The 19299-nt window shown below is 50.7% G+C and overlaps 1 protein-coding gene across 2 annotated transcripts in view; it reads right to left on the bottom strand.

Annotated features, from left to right (window-relative positions):
- Positions 1 to 19299, bottom strand: part of EVI5L (ecotropic viral integration site 5 like) — a 1383225-nt gene that overhangs the window by 875105 nt on the left and 488821 nt on the right. For both annotated transcript variants that reach the window (XM_085654281.1, XM_085654282.1), the window contains exon 6: positions 17270 to 17344. In XM_085654281.1, the coding sequence (XP_085510407.1) occupies positions 17270 to 17344 (75 nt within the window). The remainder of the gene's footprint in view (positions 1 to 17269; positions 17345 to 19299) is intronic.

Here is a 19299-nt window from a genome sequence, read left to right as displayed (position 1 = left end):
AAAGTGCCTTATAATCTTAAACGGTTATGGTAACTATGGTTGGGCTTTATCAAAACATGTCGTGTAAGGTGTCTAACACTTTGGAATAATACCCCCATCCCATTTCTGGGGATGAGGATATTATCACTCCCTTCTAGAGGGAGAAGACATGTTGTAACCTACTTACCCGGTTAAAGTTAACCAGAGCCCCAGCATCACAAAATGGATGCTGCTGCCACAACACAAGTCTGACCTCCTGCTGCTGGGAGTGATCCCGGCAAGGGAGGCTTGGACAATAGGTTTCCTGCCTTGGGAGGTGCGAGCACCACCCCAGACAGGCCTTAGTGTATTGGGGCAGGGAGGGATGAATGAAACGAGACACTGCCTGGGGCACACAAGGTGCTCCATGCATAGTCCAGTTCAAACCGGTGCTGGGGCACTCCAGCCCCAGTCCTGGCGCGAAACTGGACAAAGGGAAGGGGGTGTAACCACCCCCCTCCCAGGTCCCACCCATAAGGCGTGACCTAGCAGGCAACCCAGACCCCCAGATTAGTATAAGAGTGGTAGCTGGGCCCCAGGAGATTAGATTATCCTGAACCTGCAACTTGAACAGAAACTCTGGACCTTCGACATTCGACGAAAGAAGAAGACTGAAGAATCTCCCTTGTGGCCAAGGAGTGGCTACCCTGTGCAAACAGGCACCATCAAGAGACTTACCCTTTGCTTTGCTGAAGTTCTACGAGGGACCGACTGCAGAGCCCGACCAGAGCCTTAACTTCCAGACTTCTCCGACCCTGATCCACATCCACAGCCGAGCTGAGATGCGTGGAGGCGACGAGAGACGTGGGACCGGCTACCTGGGAAGAGTGGCGAGTATCTTCCAGCGCAGCTTCTGAGGCACCCTCGAAGTTGTGCACCGGGGATTGAGAAGCCCCAACCCCAAGCACCATCTGCACCGATGATCAGCCCCCCACACTCCACGAGTCCTGCGTGGGGCCCTTCTGCATTTTCCTGCTTGCCGCGTCTGTCCGGTTGCTTGCCCGTTGGCTAGCGGCCTTTGTGACGACACACCTTGAAATCTTCACTGCTGGTTTGGCTCCTCCAGACTGGCTCCCGCTTCTTTGCAAAAGAGAAGCACCCCAGACCTTCCTGGTCTGCACCAGAAGCAAGTCCTCCGTTCTTCGTGGGTTCCGCTTGCCAAGGCTTGGTGAGTCCTAGTTCGACTTCGACGCCGCCGACAGCAAGAGCCTTCGTGGGACAGCTCGCCTCCTGGTCCTAGTCATCCTCGACGTCTCCTGGTACCCGTGGCTGCAGCTTCACCCTTCACCTACAATCTTCACGACATCGCCTGGTTCCACGTGGTCACTGGCTAGTGACCTTGACTCTGTCCCTTCTGCTTGCAGGTATCCTCTCTTCTTGATCCCAGCCTTGGGATCCACCGGACACTCTTCACTGACTGCCTGTCAGCAACTTTCCTTCAGGCATCCATAGAAGTCCACGACGAAACCCGACGCAAGTTCACACCTATGCACCTGCAGCCCGTGGGCTAGGTAACTTGGGTACTTCGGTGCTCACAAGGGTAGTGACTATCCTAGGGTCTAGTTTCCGAGTCTCGACTCTCTAGTTGCTTCAGAAGTGTCCTTAAACTGTTAATTTCTAACTGCTAGTAATTTTATCGACTTTTACGCATTACGCGTGAGTGTTTCCACTCTGCACCTGAATCCCGTGGGCCTCCCACTTCCTAACTGTTGCTAGTGTAGTGTAGCCCCAGCGATTCCCTAGGCCTAGGCCTATCCTATTTCCGTGACAGTGGTCCTTATACCACTTCTTTAGTATATGGTTTGCGTGGCCCCTAGGGCCTAACTGTATTACTTACCTGTGTGACTTAATGTATGCTTGAATAAGACTGTGTTGTACTTACCTCTAATCTCATAAAGAGTGCTGAGGGTTGGACTAGAATAAATACACTTTATTTTATATATATATCTGTTGTGGTGTCCTTTCATTTGGTATTCAAGGGATTATATATGGTATCACAGCTGGCTTCACATGCCATTCAGAGTTTAGCCTAAGACTGCTCTTGTCCATGCTACCACTAGGATAGCTGGTCTATAAGGTTGACTTTACAACCAATCACCATAAGGGTTGTTTGGACTGATATAAGGGGTACACTAGAACTAGTGACATCATACATCAGGCCAACTTCTCACACCTGTCATAGCAGCCTAGGATAGCAAGAGAATTAGCCGCTCGGAAAGTAGTTGCCACCATGGTGGAAAACTTCTTCCCAATGGAATCAAGGCCTCTCGATCAGGAGGAGCCGACAATGGAGATGAGGGGTTCCTGGCACCACGTTGTACCGTCTGAGAAATAACCGAGTCCGGCTTCGGTTGACTAATAAGACAGGCTGGTGAATTGTCCGGGGCCTTGTATTTCTTATCCAGGCATGGCAGGACTGCAGGAATGTAGGCAGGGGTCTTCATGACCTTCAAACCCTCCTGCCAGATGAAGTCGATTATCGGCATATCCCGTACCGGTTTCTAATCTTTGAAATCATATAGGAAATTCCTCCTTGTTGACCATAGGGAAATGGAATCTCTTGGCCGCTCTGTCCATGAGAACATGAAATCCACCTATATCGCCTGGTGGAGAGTCAACAGAAGTTGGAGTGGTAGGCGACGGAGTCTGGATCTGATAATTGTCCTACTGGGTAAGTAGGGATGTATCATCTAACTCTCCTTCTTCTCTGTCTTCGTCAGTGGTATGTGTGTCCTCTAGGTTGTGAGATCTCGATGTCACCGGAGAAACTGGAGGAGGCGGCCCAATGATCGATGCAGCCAGAGGAATAGGCGTCTGAGGAACCGATCAAGCCGGCCCTGAGGGAGGAAAACGGCAGTAGTAGTCATCAAGCATATGTAGCAAATTGGAAATGAGTGACATGGGCATTTGTACAGTTGGATTTTCAAGCAGCAGTTGAATATTAGGCTCTGAGTAATAATCATACTCTTGGTCATCTTCTATATCTTGGCACTTGATGAGAAGCTCCGAAGGACTACGGGCAGCCCGGAACCTGTCATCCTCCTCTGAATCCTCCTCATCAGCCCCATAATCAAACAGTTCCGCTGGAAGATTATGAGATGCTTGAACTGGTAATAAAAGGTCCATGGAATACTGTCTACGCTGAAGTAGGGGAACATCCTTCAGTTCAGATGGTGGCAAAAGAGCTGCTGAAGGCTTCAAAGGGACTAGAGGCATCAACCTGGAGGTGGACCCAAAGATTCCGCCGACGAAGCTGCAGCCGTCGAGGAGATGCGTAGTTGAAGCTCTGTATGCGAAGGTTTCAGTGCCGTCGACGAGGCAGCCGTCGACGAGGTATATGTCTTTTTTTTCGTCGACGGCGAAGAGAGGGAGGCGGTAGACGAGTGAGGCCTCACCGTCACCGATACAAGCGTCGACGGAGAAGACGCCGACAACATCATCTTGTAGGCTGAGGCGAAGAGAAGGTGGAAGTCGTCATCGTAGTTGTGATGACGGAAGACTTCGCCGACGGATGAATCAACGACGAGCTCGTCGACGACATACCAATTTTCTGAGGCAAAAGTACTTCAGGCAGAGATTTAGACGCTTGAGACTTAGATCTTGGAGGCGTAGCAGGTAGAGACTGACCCTTAGGAAGAGTAGGAGCACCTTTAGAGGAGGAAGGCTGGTCTTCATGCTTAGAAGTGTGGTGTTTCTTCAGCACCTTAGCCTTAGGAGATGCCATCTCCGCCTCACTAGCCCTTTTCTTAGAGGCAACAGTCTTGAGAGAGGAATCACTCTCAACATCTGACTGGGGGTTATCCTTTGTCTTGAGCTTCTGTAGTCACAGAAGAAGACGTCTCTCTCTGTCTCTTAAGGTCTTTTGAGGAAAAGTCCTGAAGATTTTACAATCTCTCACCTGATGGTAAGGGTGGAGGCAGTAGATACATTTTTTGTTTGGTTCCTCAGAATGAAGTCGAAGTTTCCCACAAGACTCACAGTGTCTGAAGAGTGATCTCTTTGTAGTAGACATTGTAGTGAAGATATTCTGAAGAATTCCAGAAGAAAAAGTTGAAGTACTGAGCAGAGCTCAGAGACTCCCTTCACACAATGTGCGGTAGAAAATCTGAGAGCCTGAGCCTCTCAGGAGAAGGTTCCAGAGGGTGCGGTCGCCTGATTGGCTGGAGTTTGGGCTATATCTAATGACTTGGACAAGTTACTAAAGTGACAGGTTTGTTCCTATTAACCTCTATGTTATAATACTTCCTATTACTCTTTTAGCTATGCTATTGCTATGCTATTGTTATATTGCTATTCTATGTACCGTGGGACTACCACTTCGACGACGGGGAATGATTCAAGCATGTGAATCTATGAAAGATACCCTAATACTGGAGAATAGTTATTAAACGTACTAATGTATCTGTTGGAAAACCACTCCCACACTAGAAGGGGTGGTGGTGGTCTTCCGGACACACTGTGGTAGCTTGGCTCGAGTGGTCAGGAATCAGGCTCCGTGCTAAGCATACAACATACCCAAACAATAACCATGCGTGCATCCGTTCCAAAAACGACTCTACACCGTAAAAATTATGAAAATAACTTTCTTTATCTTCTTTTCCTCTTAGTTGCTGATTGGAGAAAATAAATAACAATCACAATATACAAACTTTTTAGATAGTGCAGGTCAAATAAATACTGGCTTAATGATTCAATAAATAGGGGTGATCATAAATAAAGAAGGCATAAATATAAGTGCAATACATACAGGCAATTAAATATTCTGAGGCAATAAATACTGTAAACCAATAAATATTGTGCATCAATAAATACTGTGGACCAATAAATACAGTGGAACAATAAATAGGTTAAGTACAATAAATACAGTGCCCCTAATAAATACTTAAAAGCTGACAGTGACACTCATGGAATCAGATCACTTTTAAATTCCAAAGGGCTGATTTGGCCCAGGCACAGCTTGTGGGGATGTGGAAGGCTTGAGGGTGTCTACTCCCTGGCTTGGACAAGGCTGAGGCCTAAACTGAGGTAGATCAAGGGGGGAAATACCAGAGACCTGGCTCTCTCTCTCCACACAACCTCTCTAGATTAGTCCCAGCTCACCCCTGGCACAGTCAGGTTGGTTCCAGCACCTCCCTAGCCCCTTAGAGCAGTCTCTCAGGTCTCCACAGGGCCTTAGGCGCCCTCTACTCCACTTACTGCCCTTTTTCTGATGCTCCGACGCCGCTGGAGTCGTGTCGACGCCGTGAGGCGGTTCCAGCTCGATGTCGGCAGCCTCGGCACAATGTCAGTTCTTTGACGACGCCGGCAGGCGGCTCCGGTCTCGATGTCGGCGGCCTCGGTTCGATCTCGACCTCCGATTCGATGGCGTCGGGCAGTCTTTACTCGATGTCGACTTCGGGCGGCTCCGGTCCGATGGCGACCTCGGATTCGATGACGTCGGCCGGCCTTGCCTCGATGTCGACTTCCGGCGGCTCCGGAGTGCGATCCTCACTCCCGACCTCCGGTGCTCCTCTCCTTAGGTTTCCGGCGACTCCGGAGTGCGACCTCCACTCCCGACCTCCGGCACGATCCTCACAGGTTCCGGCGACTCCGGAGTGCGATCCTCACTCCCGACCTCCGTTACACTTCACCTCGGTCTCCGACGACTCCGGAGGGCGGACTTCACTCCTCCGATGACGCCGCTCACTCGACCTCGGGTGACTTCCTCCTCGACCTCTGGTATTCCTCACGACCTCTGACGGCGCCCTCTCTCGACCTCTGGCGGCTCCGGGTACGACGTCTGCTTTCCAGTCGGCGCCGCTTCTACACCTCGGGCTCCGGGTCTCAGGCTACTCGACGTCGGACTCCAGGGAAACCAGTTTCCAGGTCAGGATCTTGCTGCTCTCTTGTTTCTAAGGCCTGTTCCTGCTGTCCAGGTCCTTAGGATGGTTTTTCTGACTTCTTCCCACACAGGGCTCCAGGCTGGGCTCAGTCAGTAGGGACTAGTATCAAGGGTGGGTTTATGGACCCCACTCCAGGCACAAGTTTCCACACCTGCTGCTTCACTCCTTCCTCCTTCAAGTTTTTGCTGCTCACTCCTCACCAGTCAGGTGCCAACTGCCCACTCTCTGTCTTAGCTTCCCAACATTCTAAACCGCCTCCAACTGTCACAGGGTTCTGGAATGTTCTGGAAGGTGCTAGCAGGTTCCAGTGGATGCTGGTGATGTCACAGGTGGCCACCATTTTGTGCTTCAGGCCCTCAGACAGAAGTTTCAGGGGTAGGTAAAATGGCTCCCTGAATCTGCAGCAACACTAAAAAGTCTGGTGGTTCCCAAAAAGGAAAAATTCAAACAGGGTTTGAGGCAAAAGTGGGACAAAATAAATAATGATGAGGAGGGACCACCCAAAGGGCTGACAGGTCTAACACGCGTCCCCCCCAGCTGAAAGTGGGGAGAGCTACCCAACCCCTTGGGAGTTCTCATCACTAAGGCGGAAATACCTTGAGAGACCGTCTGCATTGGCGTGGTCCACTCCAGGCCGATGTTCCACCTGAAAGTCCATCCCCTGTAGGGAAATAGACCACCTCAACAACTTGGGATTCTCCCCCTTCATTTGCATCAGCCAACGAAGGGGTCTGTGGTCGGTCTGAACTAGGAAGTGCGAGCCAAACAGGTATGGCCGCAACTTCTTCAGAGCCCATACCACTGCAAAGGCTTCACGCTCTATTGCACTCCACTTCTGTTCCCTGGGAAGTAGTCTCCGGGATAGGAAGACCACGGGTTGATCCAGACCCTCTTCGTTGAGTTGCGATAACACTGCCCCAATGCCATGTTCTGATGCATCTGTCTGGACAATGAACTCCTTGGAAAAGTCTGGGGCCCTTAAGACCGGGGCCTCGCACATGGCTTTCTTCAATCTCTCAAAGGCTTGCTGACAAGCCTCCGTCCAGACTACCCGTCGAGGTTGTTTCTTGGACGTGAGCTCCGTGAGGGGGGCTACGATGGTACCGTACCCCTTCACGAAGCGGCGGTAGTATCCCGTGAGGCCCAAAAATGCTCGGACCTCAGTCTGTGTCTTGGGGGGTTCCCAGGCCATGATGGCCTCGATCTTCGCCTGGAGGGGTTGCACCGCTCCCCTACCCACCAAGTGTCCAAGGTACACTACCGACCCCTGCCCGATCTGGCACTTGCTGGCCTTGATCGTCAATCCAGCTTGTCTCAGGGCCTGGAGAACAGCTTGCAGGTGACGCAAGTGATCCTCCCAGCTGTTACTGAAGACGGCTATGTCATCCAGATAAGCAGCAGAGAAACTCTCCATTCCGGTGAGGATCTGGTTTACCAGGCGCTGAAACGTGGCAGGTGCGTTCTTGAGCCCAAAGGGCATCACACAGAACTGGTAGTGGCCATTGGGCGTGGAGAAGGCTGACCTTTCCCTTGCTCCATCAGTCAAAGAGATCTGCCAGTACCCTGAAGTAAGGTCAAAGGTACTTAGATATTGGGCAGCTCCCAGCCGGTCAATCAATTCATCCGCCCTAGGGATCGGATGAGCATCAGTTTTGGTCACTGAATTCAGTCCCCGATAGTCCACACAGAACCTCAGTTCTGGTTGGGCACCCGGTGGTGCAGCTTTTGGTACTAACACCACCGGACTAGACCAGGGGCTGCTAGAAGGTTCGATCACTCCTAGCTCCAGCATCTTAGTGACTTCACTGTGAATGCTGGCCTTCACCTTGTCTGACATCCGGTAGATCTTGGACTTCACAGGTGGGCTGTCTCCTGTGTCCACGTCATGGACGCACAGGTGAGTCCTACCCGGGACAAGGGAGAACAACGAGGAGTACTGCCCCAGGACCTGGCGACAGTCCTCCTGCTGTTCAGGAGTTAGAGATGGGGAGAGAATCACTCCCTCCACCGACCCATCCTTCTCTTGAGACGCAAACAGATCAGGGAGAGGCTCGCTTTCCACGTCCTCTCCTCCGTCAGTCACCATCATCAAGATGACTTCGGGCCTCTCGTGGTGGGGTTTGAGGCGGTTGGCATGCAGCACCCGCAGGGGCTGACGAGGGGTCTTCAGGTCCACCAAGTAGGTAGCCTTACCCTTCTTCTCCAACACCTCAAAGGGTCCTGACCAGCGATCCTGGAGGGCACTAAGCTCTCCTGGTTCGATCACCCACACCTTCTGGCCAGGCTCCAACTCCACCGGGTGAGCATTGTGGTCGTACCACGCCTTCATCACTGCTTGGCTGGCTTCCAAGTTGTCAGAAGCTTGCTTCCACAACTTAGCCATTTGGCTCCGGAAGGCCAGCATGTAGCTCACCACATCCTGGGGAAGCTTTCTGGGAGTTCTTTCCCATCCGTCTCTCACCAGGTTGAGAGGTCCACGTACAGGGTGCCCATACAGAAGCTCAAAGGGGCTGAAGCCCACTCCCTTCTGTGGCACTTCCCTGTAGGAAAAAAGTAAAGAGGGTAGGAGGACGTCCCATTTCCTCCGCAGGCTTTCAGGCAGACTTCTGATCATGCCCTTCAAGGTTTTGTTAAACCTCTCCACCAGACCATTGGTCTGGGGGTGGTAAGGAGTGGTGAACCGGTATGTCACTCCACACTCCTTCCACATCGCCCGCATATACGCTGACATGAAGTTGGTCCCCCTGTCGGACACAACTTCCTTGGGAAAACCCACTCGGGTAAAGATTCCCATCAGGGCCCTAGCCACAACAGGTGCTGTTATGGTCCTCAGAGGTATTGCCTCTGGGTACCGTGTGGCATGATCCACCAGAACCAGGATAAACCTGTGACCAGCTGTAGTCGGCGGATCTAATGGACCCACAATGTCGATGCCCACCCTTTCAAAGGGGGTGCTAACGACAGGAAGTGGTTCCAGGGGAGCTTTCAGCTTCACCCCTGTTTTCCCACTGGCTTGGCAAGACACACATGTCCGGCAGTAGGTATCGGACGACACTTTCATCTGAGGCCAATAAAAGTGTGGGACAAGACGGGCAAAGGTCTTGTCTTGCCCCAAGTGTCCTGCCAATGGTATCTCGTGAGCCAACTCCAGAAGGAAGGCTCGATAACGTTGAGGGACTACCAAGGCTCGTGACGATCCGTGTAGGGGTGCCTTGGGTTCACTGTAGAGGAGGCCGTCCTCCCAGTAAACACTGTAGTTCCCTTCAACGTTCCCTGCTGCCTGGGCCTCGGCCTGTCGCCTCAGCCCCTCAAGGGTAGGGCACTCCCTCTGGCCCTGGCAGAATTCCTCCCTGGACGGGCCGCCCTCCACGTGCCACTCGGCCGGGATGGGTAGGTCCTCCAGGTTGGTAACGTCCCCCACCGCAGACTCCTGGTCCACCACCTCCGGTGGCCTATCCGTCCTACGGGGTGGGGACGCCGAGGCAGGCTCCTCCTGTCCTCGGTTCTTCCCTTGACTGGCAGCTGGCTGGGCCTTTGTTCCAGGCTCCAGCCGAAATGAACTCCCTCTTCGGGTAGTCGCGGACCTGGTGCTAACACAGGCCCAGTCAGGTGTACCCAGCATCTCGGTGTGAGTCCGGTATTCCACCTCCTTCCAAGCGTTGTGCTCCATGTCATTCCCCAGCAGACAATCGACTGGCCCGGCAGGGCTTACGGCAACTCGAAGTGAACCTGCAACCCCCCCCCCCATTCAAAGGGAACCTCGGCCACTGGATAGTGGCCTGTTCTGCCGTCAGCCATCGCGGCTGGGTGGAGTACATCGGGAATTACCTGCTCTGGAGACACCAGTTGGCTACGCACCATAGTCATACTGGCTCCTGTGTCTCTCAGAGCCTCCCCTCTTTGGCCGTTGATGGTGACCCACTGCCCATACTTTGCGGTATTCGCGGGCACCTGGATCTTGGGAACCATCTCCCGTTCTCCCAGGGACACTAAAGTGACACCCGCCCACTCCCTTCCCTTAGTTAAGGGCATCTCCTCTACACTAGCTACTCCGGGGGTCTTTCCTCCAATGTGAGGGGGTGGTCGTTTCAAGCACTTCGGATCTCCTTTATAGTGTCCAACGCCACCGCACTCATAGCAATGGACAACCCTTGGCTGCTGACTCTGGCCAGGATTAGGGTTTCTGGGCGGGTTAGCCTTAGGGGTGAATCCTGTTCCCTTCCCTTGGAAGTTATTTTGGGGGCCTTTGGAGAACTCCTTTTTCTTTTCCCCTCCCTCTTTCTTCTGGGGGGCGCCCTGTCCGGCCTTTTGAGTATCCCCTCCAGTCCCCCTTGTGGACACCCGGGTACTAGCCCAAATGTCCGCCTCCTCAGCAAGCTTCCGGGGACTGGTCAGCTTGCTATCCACCAGGTGTTGCCGCAGTTCAGGGAAACATTTCTCGAGCAGGTGTTCCTTCAGTACTAGGTCAAACAACCCCTCGTAGTTCCTCACTTCACTGCCCTGAATCCAACCTTCCAGTGCCTTCTTTGCATAGTCCAGGAAGTCCACCCAATTCTGTGTGCCCAGTTTGTGACTACCCCTGAACTTCTGTCTGTACTTTTCAGGAGTTAGTCCAAACTTTCTGATGAGCGCCAGTTTCATGGTGGGGTAGTGGGTCTGCTCATCCTCCTCGAGGGCCAATAATGCATCCCTACCAGCTGGAGGCATGTACTTGTACAATCCCCCTCCCCAGTACTTCTCTGGAACCCCATGGGCACTCAACGAGACCTCATAGGCCGCTAGCCACTTGGCGATATCGTCGCCCACTCCATAGCTAGCTACTATGTCCTTTGGCAGGTATGGTTTAGGTTCCCTGGTGATCTCTTGGGTTTGGCTGCCACCATTAGGAACAGGTTGTGCCCCGATTCTCAGGATCTGAAGATCTATTTCTTTCAGTCGTAATTCATGGGCCATCCTCTGCTCCTCCTTCTCCTTCTCCAGCCTTGCTAAGTCCCATGTGAGCTGTCTTTTCTCCCTCCGGTCTGTTAACTCCACTTCAGACAAGCCACCGCTAGAGGCACTGCTGCCCTTCCTAGAAATGGTTCTGGGCCCTGCTGACAGGTTCCCCACCTCAGGTTGGTACATCTCAGCCCCCTCGGGGTCAGGCTCTCCATCCCAGTCTTCCTCCTCAGCCTTGCTTTCTCGGCGTGCCTCCCCCCAAGCCCTTAAGCTGGTTTGGAGTGCACCCTTCTTTGCTCCTGGGGGACAGTACACCCCTCCCGCTGGCAAAACTCCCTGAGTTGGGCCACAGTGTACGTTTCTAGATTTTCTAGTACAAACTCCATCTCGCCCACTCAGGTTAGAGGACCGGTTTTGTGCAGTAACTATGCAGGGGGGTACCTTTAATAAAAACTCCTCCCACCACCAGAGTAAATTTGGAAAAAACAAAAACCCACAATTAGGAAGGCCGCTCTTGAGAAAACTCCCGGTGTAGGCCTATGGACTACCCACAGTTATTGTTGAGTATGCGTAGGCACAGCTCTATCCCACCACTGAACACCAATTTATGTTGGAAAACCACTCCCACACTAGAAGGGGTGGTGGTGGTCTTCCGGACACACTGTGGTAGCTTGGCTCGAGTGGTCAGGAATCAGGCTCCGTGCTAAGCATACAACATACCCAAACAATAACCATGCGTGCATCCGTTCCAAAAACGACTCTACACCGTAAAAATTATGAAAATAACTTTCTTTATCTTCTTTTCCTCTTAGTTGCTGATTGGAGAAAATAAATAACAATCACAATATACAAACTTTTTAGATAGTGCAGGTCAAATAAATACTGGCTTAATGATTCAATAAATAGGGGTGATCATAAATAAAGAAGGCATAAATATAAGTGCAATACATACAGGCAATTAAATATTCTGAGGCATGAGGTCCTGCGAGTGGTTACGCGTGTCGTGCTGTTGCCTGAAGCGAGGAGATGCTTGCTGAATGTGTGGGAGCCAACTGACTACTCGGTTCCGCAGACGCGGTGGGTGACTCTGGGATACATGATCGCTAAGCGTGACATTGCTCAATTGTGGGGATCCCAGAGGCCTCCGGCGGTGTCAGCCTGGAAAGAACACATGGATTGGTGTATGTTTCGTGAAAAGGTGGTGTATGTTGCGAGGGGTAAGCCTGGGGCGTGGGTGAAAATCTGGGGCCCCTGGAACGCCTATCGCGGGGGTATTTGCGAGCCGCCGCTGCTGCCGGCTGCTTCACCAGCTCCGTCCCCCTAGCCGACCCCCACCCCCAGCCATGGGCACGTGGTTCCCCAGTCCCTGATCTGTTCTCATTCCCCTCTTCAGAGTTTGGCGATTGGTTGGGGTCCCCCACTTCAGGAGCGCGTGCTGTCACTTGGGATTGCGGGTTGCCTTGCGGGTGTGGTTGTTTTTGTGTTGTTGTGTTTTGACAAAAGGAAACCGTATTGTTGGTTTGGAGTTAAGGGGCCTGCACTACTGATATCTCCTGATTTACCCCTTTTTGCACCGCCAAGAGATTTTTCTGTATGTATGTCATATGCTACTGCTACTCTAGCGGCCGGCCAGACGGTTGTAGGCCCATACTTGTAACTATTTGAGATTGTAATAAACGGTTTCAAAAAAAAAAAAAAAAAAAAAAAAAAAAATATTCTGAGGCAATAAATACTGTAAACCAATAAATATTGTGCATCAATAAATACTGTGGACCAATAAATACAGTGGAACAATAAATAGGTTAAGTACAATAAATACAGTGCCCCTAATAAATACTTAAAAGCTGACAGTGACACTCATGGAATCAGATCACTTTTAAATTCCAAAGGGCTGATTTGGCCCAGGCACAGCTTGTGGGGATGTGGAAGGCTTGAGGGTGTCTACTCCCTGGCTTGGACAAGGCTGAGGCCTAAACTGAGGTAGATCAAGGGGGGAAATACCAGAGACCTGGCTCTCTCTCTCCACACAACCTCTCTAGATTAGTCCCAGCTCACCCCTGGCACAGTCAGGTTGGTTCCAGCACCTCCCTAGCCCCTTAGAGCAGTCTCTCAGGTCTCCACAGGGCCTTAGGCGCCCTCTACTCCACTTACTGCCCTTTTTCTGATGCTCCGACGCCGCTGGAGTCGTGTCGACGCCGTGAGGCGGTTCCAGCTCGATGTCGGCGGCCTCGGCACAATGTCAGTTCTTTGACGACGCCGGCAGGCGGCTCCGGTCTCGATGTCGGCGGCCTCGGTTCGATCTCGACCTCCGATTCGATGGCGTCGGGCAGTCTTTACTCGATGTCGACTTCGGGCGGCTCCGGTCCGATGGCGACCTCGGATTCGATGACGTCGGCCGGCCTTGCCTCGATGTCGACTTCCGGCGGCTCCGGAGTGCGATCCTCACTCCCGACCTCCGGTGCTCCTCTCCTTAGGTTTCCGGCGACTCCGGAGTGCGACCTCCACTCCCGACCTCCGGCACGATCCTCACAGGTTCCGGCGACTCCGGAGTGCGATCCTCACTCCCGACCTCCGTTACACTTCACCTCGGTCTCCGACGACTCCGGAGGGCGGACTTCACTCCTCCGATGACGCCGCTCACTCGACCTCGGGTGACTTCCTCCTCGACCTCTGGTATTCCTCACGACCTCTGACGGCGCCCTCTCTCGACCTCTGGCGGCTCCGGGTACGACGTCTGCTTTCCAGTCGGCGCCGCTTCTACACCTCGGGCTCCGGGTCTCAGGCTACTCGACGTCGGACTCCAGGGAAACCAGTTTCCAGGTCAGGATCTTGCTGCTCTCTTGTTTCTAAGGCCTGTTCCTGCTGTCCAGGTCCTTAGGATGGTTTTTCTGACTTCTTCCCACACAGGGCTCCAGGCTGGGCTCAGTCAGTAGGGACTAGTATCAAGGGTGGGTTTATGGACCCCACTCCAGGCACAAGTTTCCACACCTGCTGCTTCACTCCTTCCTCCTTCAAGTTTTTGCTGCTCACTCCTCACCAGTCAGGTGCCAACTGCCCACTCTCTGTCTTAGCTTCCCAACATTCTAAACCGCCTCCAACTGTCACAGGGTTCTGGAATGTTCTGGAAGGTGCTAGCAGGTTCCAGTGGATGCTGGTGATGTCACAGGTGGCCACCATTTTGTGCTTCAGGCCCTCAGACAGAAGTTTCAGGGGTAGGTAAAATGGCTCCCTGAATCTGCAGCAACACTAAAAAGTCTGGTGGTTCCCAAAAAGGAAAAATTCAAACAGGGTTTGAGGCAAAAGTGGGACAAAATAAATAATGATGAGGAGGGACCACCCAAAGGGCTGACAGGTCTAACAGTATCCCAGTGGTTTGCTATGGAACAGCCAACTCTGCTACAGTAAAAATAACTTTGAGGGCATTTTCACTGTCAGGGCATGTTTAACATTACACTTTTACACGTGCTACTTTAAAATATTATGCATCTTTCCCTATGGGCAATAAGGCCTATTTAGGGCCGACTTATAAATATCTAAAAGGAAATATGTGAAGCCAGGTTTCTGGTGGGCCTCAAGACATGCTTTACAGTGCCACTGTAGTGGATGCACAACGAGTGCTGCAGTCCACTGGTAGCATTTAATTACCATACTTGGGCACATTTGGTACCTTATACTAGAGACGTATATGGAAATTAAATAAACCAATAAGGTGCATACTAATTTCAGCAAGATGAAAGGAAGGGCATATGCACTTTACCACTGGGTAGCAGGGGTCAAGTGCACAGAGTTCAATGACCAGCAAAATTGTGTTTGGCACAAAACAATTCCAGGGTGACCATGCAAAAAGGGCAATTTTCCAGTCCATGTGTATGGAAAGGCATAAGCAAAGATCCCCGACCATGCTATCGAAAACGCATTACCCCATGAACGTGATTGTTGATGCCAACTTACATAAAATTGGCATTTCCAATTGCCTGTTGATGTAAACAGATCGTGCTTCTGCTTTTCCTACCAAGTGAAGATTCTGTTGAGAACTTGTTGCTTCAACTCTCTCTAGTGGCACTTCTTTGCTATACTGCTCAAAGTATTGTGTGAGCCGGGTATATGTTTTGCTTTTAGTTCAATATGATGTTTTAACAACCATTCCCAAATTCTTTGAACTTTGAACAACAATAGGTAATATCTATTGGCTCTTTGTTTCTTATATAACGTACTGTAGTAGTATTGTCTGTGGGTACTAGGACCAACAAATCTGCTAATCTTAGTAGAGAAGCCTGGCGGGTCAGAGCCTAAGCTTTTAAATCTTGGGTATTTATTTGGGGCTCAAGTCCTGGTTAGCCAATTTTCCACTGATCTCCAAGTCCTACAAATGAGCTACCTAAGCTTCCAGGGAAGCATTATCTGTTGTTATCACGAACTGCAGTGCCTGGGATAGAAATGTTAGACCTGATAAAAAAGATTTGTTCCACCATGGATAAACAGCTTGTATCCCCAGAGTGATATGAATTATATTGTCAAATGATCCTTCGGTTTGTAACAACTGTTTGTCTAGTTCTTCCAGACGGTGCCTCATTCATAAAAGTCAAAAAGGGACCGAAAGAATGCATGATGACATCATCCTTAACTGTGATCTGACGAGGCGTACTGATGCTGACTGTCTTTATAGCAATGTATTTGCAAAGTGCATTCATTTTATACATCTTTCCTCTATAGAATAAGCCTTGTCCTCCATGGTGTCTAAATGGCACCTAGAAATGCTATTCTTTTGTATGGTTGGTGAGATTATTTGTGCTCATTGAGAGTAAAATAAATGGTCAAAAAGCTGAAGACAACCTTTGGTTGATTACTTGGCTACACAATAGGAAGAGGCCTTTACCAGCTTATTGCTGAGGAAAGGGAAGACCTAATGATCTTCCTACCCTAAATACGCTGCCACTAGTGTAAGGCAAATTAAGAAACTACAAGGTGCTGACTTTAGGCTAAAGGGGAGGACTTTGAATTTGTAATGGTTGCAGGACACTACGAACCTGAAGCATTTATAGTGCATGGGGTAGGGAGATGTAGTGATGTCATGTAATTTCTGTGACTTAGGCACTGTAGAATGTCCTGAAGCATGATCATGTAAAATCACTGTTTTCTGAGGTACATGTTTATTTTTCTGAGATCTGAAGTTGGTCTCCATTTTTGTGAGTGCTTCATTTAATGGGAGAAGGGGTTCTGAAGGGGTGACTCCTCGCTGAAGCGCCTCCGTCAAGAAGTTACTTTTGACAGCCAGAGATGGCAGCTGAAGGTACAGGACCTCCGACGCCCTCCTCACCTTCATATCAAATGGGGCTCCCTCCTCTGTAGCCACGGTAGGAGTAGGAGGCGAGACCAAGCCACTATCTGGGGAGGTGTGCAGTCCACTGGCATCCACCAAATCATTACACCAGGTGTCCTCATTGGGGTCTAGGAGCTGTTATTCATAAGGGTCAGAGGGCCCCTCCCAATCATTCCCAAATCGTAGCCCATAGGGTTCAGGCTCTGGCCTGGCGGGAATGACTCCAGTCAGTGCCAGAGTCAGCGTTGAACGACGCCCATCCGGCTACGTGTCAGAGTCTGGGATAAGAATGGGGACGGCAGTGCCGGGAGCTCTGCAGTGGTGCCGGCGCTGGGGAAGGTCGGGTGGCTGGACAGGCACCGGTCTGGATTCATCTATGGATCCAAGGGGCCTGATATGCGCTGAGGTTGAACCAGACTATGGAAGACAAGTAGGGGCCCTTCCTGAGCCAGCGGGGCCCAAAGGCCACAACGAAGATGGATGACTGTGACCACTCCTGGGATCGGGACCACTGTGAAATCGCACGTTGAGCAGCAAGGAGTTTGAGTGATCACTCCTTCAAGGCACGGGGGCATGGCATGACAATCGACGCAGTTCTTGGCGTCGTGGTCACGCTCAAGGCAGCAGAGACTATTGAGGTGCGGGTCGCAACAGACATTTGCTGGTGACAGGCACCGCAGAGCTTGAAACCAGCCTTCCATGTTAACATCCCTGCCACACCAGTAGACAACTCCCAAAAAGCTACGACAAAAGTAAAAAAAGACAGTCAAAAAGCGGCTGAGAGTAGCTCTCTCCAGATTTGCATGGACTGTTGTGGAAAGAGAAGAACTGACATCAGTGCGAGGGGGCAGCAACTATATAGGCACAGCACACGTCACTTCTGGCACGGATGACACCAAGCGGAGCCTAACAATGCCACGTACAGGCACACAGGCATACTGCTCACGAAAATTTCAGGATTCAATCTGACGCCTTGGGATGATGTAAATAATCTGTGGCTAGAAGTCTCTATTAGATAAGGAAATGGGTGTCTCAAATAAACATGTAGAGTGCACTAATCATGTATTGGCAAAGCAACACAAACTTCAAATGGAAACAAAAGTACACAAACCTGCATGAGCAGCAAACCCACGATGAATGCACTGCCCTGGCAGTATCCAACCTCACGGTCTACAAGGGAGTAAGCCTGAAACAGAAATAAATTACAGGTGAGTGACATCACTTAAACGGTCAGACAAAGCAGAAAACAACTAGAACTGAACCCTTGAACCCTGGACAGAGACCTTTTCAAATTACACGCAATGTAAAAGAACCACATAGATCTCAGATTGTGCAGATAAGTATCTGTAGCACTACCCAGCATACTGACCAAGAAACAAATATCTGGTACTGAACAGAGTAGAGGGTTTGTGGCCTGCCCTAACACAATGCCACATAGAAAAACATACAGGTGGGAACATATCACATGAACTGAAACATAACAAATTATAGGAGCAAGGCTGCAACATTACCTTGTAATCTACACAAAACACTGGCTAAATAAGGGAGACCAACAGTTTAATCTAAAACTCAGAGATTTGGTCTCAAACAAAAAACAAAAGTCAGAAAAGCCTAAGACATCAACAGAACCTTTATGGTGTAATGCAAATATTAACTGGCTGAATATTTCTTTAGGATAGATGTTTGGCTGTCTCTAAGACTGGCAGTTTAGTCTGACTGATAATGGAGCAAATACCATGCAAATGACGTTGATAAATGTCAAGTTAGCTGGTGGGATAGACAGTCATGACTGAATGAATATATAACTAAAAGATACAGGGCATTATCGTTAGGATATAGAACTAACCAAAAAATAAGAAATTCACTTAAAATTCAAATGTTACAAGACTGTTACAGCTAGGTTCAGATTTTAAACACAAAAAACACATAGAAATTCAGCAGTTATAGTTAAGAGTTATCTCAAGGAAGTACGGCTCGTACCCTAAGGTAAACTATAGCTTGCATCTTCGCCATGCACAGTTTTCTCATCAATAATTTCACAGCAAATGTCGCAGTGGTAGTATCAGTGATGTCAAAGAAGATATCATGAGTGAAATAAAATGTAGGGAAATTAGCAGTGCATGGTGAGGGCGCAAGTTATAGTTACCTTAGGGTTGGCTGCCTATGGGAGGGTAGATCACAGGGCCTGGCTGCAGGCCCAGCAGCCAACCCCCCTCATGCAGCAAACCTCACGCCATGCACAGCCTGCAATCAATCCCCCCCAAAGACACCCAACCCGGGAGGTGGCACGCAGCGCCCTTCCATGTGCTGTATTTGGCCCCGGTGCCTGGCCATATAAGTGTGGGGGCCCTGGAGCTTACCCAGGGCACCCACTATATCATTGATGGGGGCTGTCCCAATGCCCATGCGGCCCCAGACGGCTTCCTGCAACCAGCAGGAGCCGGCATTGTTTCCACCCCCCAGGGAGCAGCAAAAAATGCTGCTCCCTGCGGGTGGGAGCAATGAATTCATCTGTTTCCCTGCCCACTTCAGTGCGGAAAGTGAAACAGATAAAAAGTCCACTCTCGGTAGGCGGCAGCATTTTAATGCTCCCACTCACTGGGAGCAGAGCTAGTGTTTGCTCTCACTTGGTGGAACTTTTAAAACTGCTCCCGCCAAGCGAGAGCAAACATGGGTTTCCTTGCTTGCATCAGTGTGGGCTGGGTACCCGCTATGTCCCAGGGGTTGGAACCCTGGGACATAGCAGCACCCCGGCCCTGGGTGATGCGGTCCCCAGGGTCATTAATGGCACCCGAAGTAGAGACTGCACGCACCCCCCTCCCTTTGGTATGTACAGTTCCAATTTGTTGTAAGGCCGTGCCCTAGGGGATGAGGACCCCAAGGAAGAAATCCCCCCCAATTTCAGAAATCTGCCGGGCCACGGGATCCTCGGGCCGAAATAGACCTGGGGAGGGGGGCCATGGGCGCTTTCCTCCCTCTCCCTTAAAACTAAACTGAATCCTGTCCCTCCCATACCCGGGGTGTGGCCCACCCAGGGAACAAAAAAAAACAAGTGTGGGCAACCACGCTTGCTTTAAAAAAAAAAATTGTATGGATCCACAGATTCTCCACGGTTTCTCGAAAAAAATGGGGAAAAAATGT

Source organism: Triturus cristatus, chromosome 4_1 (genome assembly GCF_964204655.1).
Source record: "Triturus cristatus chromosome 4_1, aTriCri1.1, whole genome shotgun sequence".
NCBI classification, from domain to species: Eukaryota; Metazoa; Chordata; class Amphibia; order Caudata; family Salamandridae; genus Triturus; species Triturus cristatus.
This window is presented reverse-complemented; position numbering and strand designations above follow the sequence as displayed.